General features: G+C 37.5%; 1 protein-coding gene across 3 annotated transcripts in view; it reads right to left on the minus strand.

Moving 5' to 3' along the window:
• Window positions 1–5772: 5772 nt before the first annotated feature.
• LOC119589868 (zwei Ig domain protein zig-8-like) overlaps window positions 5773–10000 on the minus strand; it is an 84166-nt gene continuing 79938 nt past the window's right edge. For 2 of the 3 annotated variants that reach the window (XM_037938488.1, XM_037938487.1), the window contains exons 7-8: window positions 7945–8113; window positions 5773–6292 (exon numbers count right to left, since the gene is read on the minus strand). In XM_037938488.1, coding sequence (XP_037794416.1) covers window positions 6171–6292; window positions 7945–8113 — 291 coding nt within the window. In that variant the 3' untranslated portion in view covers window positions 5773–6170. The remainder of the gene's footprint in view (window positions 6293–7944; window positions 8114–10000) is intronic. The other variant, XM_037938489.1, reaches the window with a different exon arrangement.

Below are 10000 nucleotides of genomic sequence, written 5' to 3' on the forward strand. Positions count from 1 at the left end.
TATCTATCTATCTATCTGTTGGTATTCATCTATCTATCTATCTATCTGTTGGTGTTTATCTATCTATCTATCTGTTGGTATTCATCTATCTATCTATCTATCTGTTGGTGTTTGTCTATCTATCTATCTGTTGGTATTCATCTATCTATCTATCAATCTGTTGGTATTCATCTATCTATCTATCTATCTATCTGTTGGTATTCATCTATCTATCTATCTATCTGTTGGTATTTATCTATCTATCCATCTATCTATCTGATTGTGATCGTTATCTATCTGTTGGTTTATTGAACATGTATCAATATCTGTCTATATTTTTCTATCTACTTTCCAAGCCATTCCTATCCTCTCCCATCCTTTCCCATCCTCTCCCATCCTCTCCCATCCTCTCCCATCCTCTCCCATCCTCTCCCATCCTTTCCCATCCTCTCCCATCCTCTCCCATCCTCTCCCATCCTCTCCCATCCTCTCCTATCCTCTCCCATCCTCTCCCACCCTCTCCTATCCTCTCCCATCCTTTCCTCTCTCCTCTCCCCATCCCCTCCCCATCCTCTCCCATCCTCTCCCACCCTCTCCCACCCTCTCCCATCCTCTCCCATCCTCTCCCACTCTCTCCCATCCTCTCCCCCCATCCTCTCCCATCCTCTCCCACCCTCTCCTCCATCCTCTCCTTCCTCTCCCACCCTCTCCCACCCTCTCCCACCCTCTCCCACCCTCTCCCATCCTCTCCCACCCTCTCCCTCCTCTCCCACCCTCTCCCATCCTCTCCCCTCCTCTCCCCATCCTCTCCCCATCCTCTCCCATCCTCTCCCACTCTTCTTTCCCATCCTCTCCCATCCTCTCCCATCCTCTCCCATCCTCTCCCACCCTCTCCTATCCTCTCCCATCCTCTCCCATCCTCTCCCACTCTCTCCCATCCTCTCCTATCCTCTCCATCCTCTCCCACCCTCTCCCATCCTCTCCCATCCTCTCCCACCCTCTCCCATCCTCTCCCACTCTCTCCCCTCCTCTCCCATCCTCTCCCATCCTCTCCCATCCTCTCCCACCCTCTCCCATCCTCTCCCATCCTCTCCCATCCTCCCCCTCTCCCATCCTCTCCCATCCTCTCCCATCCTCTCCCATCCTCTCCCATCCTCTCCCATCCTCTCCTATCCTCTCCCATCCTCTCCCACCCTCTCCCATCCTCTCCCATCCTCTCCCACCCTCTCCATCCTCTCCCACCTCTCCCACCCTCCCCATCCTCTCCCATCCTCTCCCATCCTCTCCCACCCTCTCCCCTCCTCCCTATGATTCCCAAATCCTCAGTCTGTTCCTCAACCTCAGGGTCGTCTGAGCCCAGGTAAGGATTCCTCAATAACCTTTAATCCTATTCAGCTCGACAGTTCCGTAAATTAGGTCGGCCTGCGTGTGTGTGTGAGGAGGGGGAGGGGTGAAGGGATGGGGGTTGGGGGTGGGAGGGAGTGGGGGAGGGGTGAGGGAGGGAGGGAAAAGGGGAGGGGGGGGGGGGGGGGGGGGGGGGGGGGGGGGGAGTGGAGGGGTACAGGAGTGGGATGTGTGAAAGGAGTAGGGGAGGATGGAGGGAGTGGGGGAGGGGGGTGAAAGGATGGGAGTGGAGGGGTAAAGGGGGGTAGGGTGTGTGAAGGGGAGGGGGTAGGAATGGAGGGGTAGGAGGGGGGTAGGGGTGGTGAGTGGGGTTAAAGAGGTAGGGGGTGGTTATGAGGGGTGGGAGGGAGGGGTGAGGTAGGACAGCTGGGTGAGGGTAGGAGGGGTGGGGTAGGTGGGGGTGGAGGGGAGGTAGAGGGTAGAGGGGTTGGGGGTGGGAGAGGCACTAAGGGAGGAGGAGGAGGAGGAGGAGGAGGAGGAGGAGGAGGAGGAGGAGGAGGAGGAGGAGGAGGAGGAGGAGGAGGAGGAGGAGGAAGAGGAGGAGGAGGAGGAGGAGGATGAAGAGGAAGAGGAGGAGGAAGGAGGAGGAGGAGGAGGAAGAGGAGGAGGAAGAGGAGGAGGAGGAGGAGGAGGTTATTCCTGCCATCGTTTACACTCTCGTTCTTTCCCTTGCTTGTTCTTCCTTTATTTCGCTCTTTCTATCTCTCTCTGTCCGTCTGTCTATCTATCTATAAAGAGATAGAGCGAGAAAGGAACATATATATATATATATATATATATATATATATATATATATATATATATATATATATATATATATATATATATATATATATATATATATATATACATATAAAGAGAGAGAGAGAGAGAGAGGAGAGAGAGAGAGAGAGAGAGAGAGAGAGAGAGAAATAGTTTGAGAGAGAGAAACAGATAGAAAGAGAGAACTAGATAGATAGATAGAAAGAGATAAACAGACAGACAGATAGATAGACAGAGAGAGAGAAAAAAATAGATAGAGAAAGAGAAAACACCAAGTCAGTATTCTCCTCTTGACCTCAGACCCAGCTTGACTTTTGGGACTGTGTAATGTTGTTCTTTAGTGCTCCTCAGACACCTTGCTCTGTTGTGGTTTACTTCAAGAAGTTTATATATATATATATATATATATATATATATATATATATATATATATATATATATATATATATATATATATATATATGTATATATATATCGTCTGTGTTTTGTGTTTGGTGATTTTTTTTTTGGGGGGGGGGGATATTGTCTTTTCTTTTTTCTTTGTTTCTTTCTTTATTATTGTCTTTTTTTAAGATTTGGTATTCTGTTGTTTTTTTTTCTATGAGTTTTATTCCTCTGGTTTATCTTTATCTGGCGTTTGTCATCTTTTTTCTCCTTTTTTTTGTTTCTTTCCTTTCTTCTCTCTCTATCTTCTCTGCTTCTCTCCCTCTCTGTCTCTCCCTCACGTTCTCTCTGTCTGTCTGTCTCTGTCTGTGTCTCTGTCTCTCTCTCTCTGTTCATATGTCTTCTTTCTTTCCTTCAATTCTCTCTTTAAGTGTCTCTCCTTCCCCTTTCTCTTTCTCTTCCTCGTTCTTCCCTTCTCTCTGGATCGTAAAAGTGGACAAAAAATGACTATTTGGCCGAAGTAGTTCCTTTATTTTACAAAAATATATAATCGGACAAATACAAGTATTTACAGTATATACAGTAAGATATGGAGAACAGTCTGTAAGCATAATATATTCACATTTACTTATCATAACCTACAAATGTGTATTGTACACACAAATTATATTAAAGCGACCATATACAATTATGGATCGTAATTAATAACATATTTAACTACATATTGTACATACACATTGAGTTTACAACTAAAGTTATCATATATAAACAACCATCACAGGGAAATTCACACATCATTTTCTGTTTCTTTTTTTTTACAAGAACAAAAAGAAGAAGTAAAAAATCTATGGTTTTACAGACATGGAAAAGAACCATATTTTTTCATGTAATTTCATATTAATCCAATTTTTTTAAAATTCGTAATCAACTGCTGTACATTCATATTGTATCATTTGGGACACGGAAAATGGGGGGTATTTAAATATAGATCTTTTGGAAGAATACATAAGGACTATTGTCTTCTCTTGATTAAAAAGAAAAGAAAAGAAAAGAAAAGAGAGAGAAAAAACGTTGTCTAATAACACCCAAGTTTTGGATATTTTTTTTCTCTAGAGAAAAAAAAGAATTGTAATCATTAAGAACACGATGAAGCACACGTAATCAGTGTTCCCAAATGTAATCTCCAGTTTGTACACATAACAAACAATCATGGACACATTTTTACTTCATGTTGCGGGTCTTAGTGAAAAGGACAGTGCTTCTAGACTTGCAGTTTTCTGTGTTAAATCTCGGCCAACCTAATATTTGGGAGAGTGTCAACTGCATTTTTTTTTATTCATTTTTTTTTTTCTTTTTTGGTTGACGGAGGGGGGATAGGAGGGGAGGGGAGCGGGGGAATGGGGAGGGGTGGGGGTCTATTCACAGATCTATCATAAAACATCTATTCTATATCTAACGAATGCTATCTACAGTTAAATTGTTATGTCATCGAAATTGGACTTTACACAGAGATGTCTTATGCAGTAGGTCAGAAATTGGATGCCACGTTCTTAAAATCAATATGTATATATTTTTTTCGTATATGACGTAAAAAAGAATCATCCAACCTTTTTTTCTGGGGGCTGTTTATCTTGGGTGAAAATGGTCATCACTATCTCTTACAAATGAATATAGTGACTGCATTTAGTGATATAAAAAATGATGAACAGTGACATCGTAACTACTGCACAATATCAAGTGTCATTATTTCCTTTATAAGTTTCTTTTCATCAGCTCCACGTTCTTTAATTAACTCCTCTCCACTTAAATGGGCGTCCTCGAGAAGCTGAGATCCCCGTGACGTCACCCACGAAGACGTAGGATGTCAAGAAGGTTCCTGAGACATCCTCAAGACGGTTCAAGTTTCCCGACACTTAAACACACAGGAGGTACTTCTTTTGTTGACAAAGTGTAGAGTATTTTTCCATTTATCCTTTTGTTTATTTTTTCTATCAATTTTCCTCTTAATGGCTGATGAATATACAAATTTCCATCACTGAGAGGATATTATCGGAACAATAATATCTGCACATCACCTCGTTTTCATAAAGTCCGTAAAAAAAACTTTTTTCATACGAAGAGGTGCCATATAGCTGGACATTCATCACTTGTTATCATTTCTATCAACATACATCAATTCTTTTGGGAAGAAGGGCTGACACTTGACCAACATTACTGACAGAAAATGTTTATTGAACACTCACGAGTACCTTTTGTTTAGAGATAATTCTACTGCTCTGTCTCGAGTGAGGTCAGAGAGCACGAGGGGAGGTCACACAGTCTGACACGGACGCGGACAAACGTTATCTGACTTGTCCAAACATAAACAGATTGCGATTCAGTGTTGGTTGGTAGGTGTGGTGGACGAAGAGATAGAGTCTTTTATCTTGTGACGTTTAACGAGATTTTTGAAACATATGTTGAGTTTATCTTTAAGAATATAAGAAGATATAAGAAGAATAGTAGGTAACAATAAAGAAGGGGGAATGAGAACCGAAAGAAAATTGAAAAAAGTGGGAAAAATATTAAGATACAGATTAGGATATTGACGAAAAGTACCTTGATGAGGTGCCAATACCAGAACATGGTACCCGCACAGGTTCTTGATGGTGGTGACACTGGAGAACGATAACAAGAAAAGTAAATTACGATGAACATGAAAAACGACCACGACAACATAGAGAAAAAAGGAAGGAAATGAAAAGACAAGAAAGAAAAGAAAGGAAGAATTCAAAAACCTGCATAATATATATATATATATATATATATATATATATATATATATATATATATATATATATATATATATATACATACATATATATATATATATGCACACATACACATAAACACACATACACACACACACATATATGATCTCTTAGAGCACCGTGACGCCATTGACGTAAGCCAGAGAATTCCGTGAAACAGGCTCTCTCGGGATGACGAGGAGGACAAGTCAGGCGCCGCCGTCTCCTGTGGCTTCAAGATGTACGAAGACGTATTCAGAGATTTCTTTAGAATTCTTCGTTTCCTTGAACCTTTGTGCGTTATGTGTACATGTATATACACATGCATATACATATATATATATATATATATATATATATATATATAATATATATATATATGCTTATATATATATATATATATGCATATATATATATATGCATATATATATATATATATATACCTATACATATATTGATTAAACACCTATTCCACATGGCCGTGCACACTCACACGCCACTGAATTCGTGTGTTCATATGATAATGTGTGATAAGGATAAAACAGTATCAGGATAAAGGTCAGTTGACAAGTCCATTAGAGGCACCGCGAGAGAGTGCCTCGGAGTGCCATCACACAGTGCCATCACCCTTACCGGCCCTCGTATCGCCTATATAGAGGCACCCTTACATTAACACCCGTGGTAATACCGGGGGGTGTGGTGAAAACTACCACAATAATAATAATAAAAAAACAATAACACAAGACTTCATCAAAGAATACAAATAGGATGAAAGAGAAAATGAGGAAGAGATGACAAAAAATACAGAAAAATAGATCAAAGCAGAAAGATCTATAGCCCAAAACAGAGACATTACAACACGAGGACATGCAGAAGTGCAGCTCCAGCGATGAACACGTAGCTGTGGAGACGTTGTGTGGAAACCAGAACTTCAGCACTATTATTCTCGTGCACGATCGCCGCTGGCTTGTCTCCTGGGAGGTGGGGGGGAATAAGAGGGGGAAACTCATCACTAACAAAAATACTGTTCTTAGGATCCAACCGTATTGTTGGTGTTACAGTTGTAATGTAGTTGTGAGTGTTTTAGGTTCAAGTCGTGTGGTTTGGTTGGTGTTGTTAATCTGCAAAAGGGTTTGTGTTTTTTTTTTACTGTTCTTCGTGGTTAACAAGGATACGTAACACTCAAAAATAATGTTATTATGGTCAAACCGTATTATTCGTGGTGTAATTTATAATACGTGTTGTTTAGTAAATGTTAACGCGGGGAAGCTTTGTTTTATATTGTTTGTGGTGAATAAGGAAACTCAACACTAAATAATATTTTTCTTATCGATCCGTTCTCTAATTTTAAATCGGTGGTTAATGTGATGTTAATGTGAAGTCAGTTTGTATTTTACAAGGAAACTCTAAACTTATAAAAATGATGATCTTGTTAAGTATATTGTTGATTTTGTTATAATACGTGTTGTTAGTGATTGTTATTGATGTGGAAAAGGGTTTGCTGTTAATAGATGTTGTTACGATGGAAAAAGAGTTTGTGAGTATTTTTGGTTAACAAGTATCATTACAAAACAGACATACACGTTTATTAAGTAATAATCACACAAACAAATATTTGTGGCTAACAAGTATTAGTAATGTGAAGAAAATAGTTTGATAATTGATAGTTAAACATTAATACTTGTGCTTTACTTCATATGGTTATATTAATGAATGATGAGAGAAAGACTGTTAGTTCCAAATATATTTCTAAAATGAAAGGAAATGCAAAAAATAAACTTTTATAACTTTCATCACGTACTTTACCCTGTAGATTGATCATGCATTATACTATATTAATTATATTGTACATTAATCATGCAAAGAAGAAAAAATAAAGGAATACACTGTATCACAAAGAAAGAGAAAAAGAAAATTGGAAAAAAGAAAGAAAAATAAAGCAAAATTGGGATGAACAGATGAATAATAAATGAAGCAATTATTGTAAATAAGTAATTAAATGAATAGCCAATAGACGAAGAAATTAATCGAAGGGAAAAAATATCAATTAATAAAGGTCAATATATGTATAAACTGAGACAGAAAAACATAAATAAACAAACAAACAAACAGAAATAAATAAATAGTTAATAGATAAATAAATATATAAATAAATAAACAGACAAATGAATAAATATATAATATACAAACAAGCAAAACAGTGAGCATATTTAAAAAAGAAAAGAAAAGAAAAAAAAAAAATCGTACACACTGATAATCCCGAGTTAAAAAGATATGCACAAATAATAATGATAAAAAACAATAACAAATAGTGTACGTGAATGGGTATACAAGAAAAAAAAAGTAAACAGAGAAACATATAAATAAATGAAAAATCTATGACCCCGCGCTCCTTCCCAGCCTGAACAAGCGCGTAGAAATTCTTGTAAACAGATACACAGATAATCTAATATATAAGTAAATAATTAAGTACATTTCCTTAAACACACACAAAAAAAAGGGAAAAAATCTACACCGTCGGAAAAAGAAAACTAAAAGAAAAAGAAGAGGAAGAAAAAAAAGAAAGGGAGAGAGAGGGAAAGGAGAAATAAAGCAAAGCAAAACGAAATGACCCAGCGCCCCTTACCAGCCAGGACATGCACGTTGACACTCTTGGGCTTCGAGTTAGCAGGCGCACACGTGTACACGCCGGAGTGCCTTGGCTCGGCGAACTGCACCAGGAGACGCGACGTGGTAACCAGTCCCTTTTCGGTTGACACCACCACACCCCCGCGGGTCCTGTCGTAACTCACCAGCTGTTATGGGAGGAGCAAAGAATGTTTTTTTTAAGAAGTGGTGTGGGTTGGTAGTGGTTGTGGTAGGTGGGGAGTGGTGGGAGAGAGGATTTTTCATTTCTATTTTTTAATTTTTTAAATTATTTTTTTATTTCTATTTATTTATTTTTCTTTTTTAGATTTTTTGGTAGGAGAGAAGAACAAAGGTGTTTAGAAGTGGAATGGTAGAATGACGTTGTGGTAGGAGAGAGAGAGAGAGAGAGAGAGAGAGAGAGAGAGAGAGAGAGAGGAGAGAGAGAGAGAGAGAGAGAGAGAGACAGAGAGAGAGAGAGAGAGGGTTTATAGAAGTGGTGTGGTTTGGAAGAGCGGTGTTGTGGTAGGAGTGGTAGGGGTAGGTGGTAGCAAAGAGTGTAACTTGGTAGGTAGAAGGTAGATATATAAATTATATAAAATATTAATACTAATTATCAATACCATTACTGTTTTTTTTTTTTGTTAAGAGGAGGTATATTATTAGGTATACTATTGTTATTGCTATCACTGATATATTATTACTGTTATTATTATTATTATTTTTTATTTTATTAATTAATTATTATTATTATATTATTATTATTATTATTATTATTATTATTATTATTATTATTATTTATCATCATCATCATCATCATTAGTATTATTGTCATCATTATTATTATCATCATTGCTATTATTATCATTCTTATCGATATTGTTATTGTAATTATTATTATTGTTGCTATTATTATTTTATTATTATTATTATTATTATTATTATTATTATTATAGTAGTAGTAGTAGTAGTAGTAGTAGTAGTGGTAGTAGTAGTAGTATCATCATCATTAGTATTATTGTCATCATTATCATATCCTATTATTATTATTAGTAATAGTAGTTGCAGCAGTTATAGCATCATTATCATAATCCATAATCATCAATATCAACAATATATTCATGTTCATCATCATTACCAACATTTACATTTACATTTCAACATTTACATTATAGCTATTACATTTATCATCATATATTTTAAAAATTAGCCGAGCAACGGATAGAAATAAGATTAAAAACGCAAAAAAAAAAAAAAAAAAAAAAGGAACGAGAGACACTAGAACGCAAACCAGAGGAAAAGACAAACAGAAAGATGAAAACAGGAGAAGGAAAAAGAAGACGAATAAAGAATAGCAAAAGGAAACGAGGAATTGGACGAAATGAAGATAACATGTGAACAATATTATAGAAAGGAGAATCGTAAAAACAAAACAAAACAAGGAGAACAGAAAAATAACGACGAAGGGGAAGAGATGTAGAGAGACGAAGAAAACCATAAGGTGAATGATGAAAGAAATGGAAAGAGAAACAGAAAAAACAACAGAAAGACGTAGAAAACGATAATGAATAAGACAAAGAAAACGAGAATCAGAAAGACAAAGAAAACGAGAACCAGAGAGACAAAGAAAACGAGAACCAGAAAGATAAAACGAGAACTAGAGAGAGAAAGAAAACGAGGATGAAAAAACAAACGAGAACTAGGAAGAAGAAAACGAAAAATATTAATAAGAAGAAAACTAGAACCAGAAAAATGGAGAAAATGAGACCCAGAGAGACGAAGAAAATATAAAGAAAACGTGAACCATATATATATATATATATATAAACAAGAACCAGATAGGCGGAGAAAATAAGAAAAAAATAATCGAGTACCACAACGAAGAAACGAGAGAGACGAAGAGCAAGATAAATAAGGGCGAATAGAAGCAAAGAGAAAAAAGTTCATTGAGGAAACGCCAAGGAAGAAAAGCTGATTGCTTTCTTTTTCAGGAAGAACAGAGAGAGAGAGAGAGAGAGATTGAGAGAGAGAGAGAGAGAGAGAGAGAGAGAGAGAGA

This window comes from Penaeus monodon, chromosome 26 (assembly GCF_015228065.2).
Source record: "Penaeus monodon isolate SGIC_2016 chromosome 26, NSTDA_Pmon_1, whole genome shotgun sequence".
Classification (NCBI taxonomy): Eukaryota; Metazoa; Arthropoda; class Malacostraca; order Decapoda; family Penaeidae; genus Penaeus; species Penaeus monodon.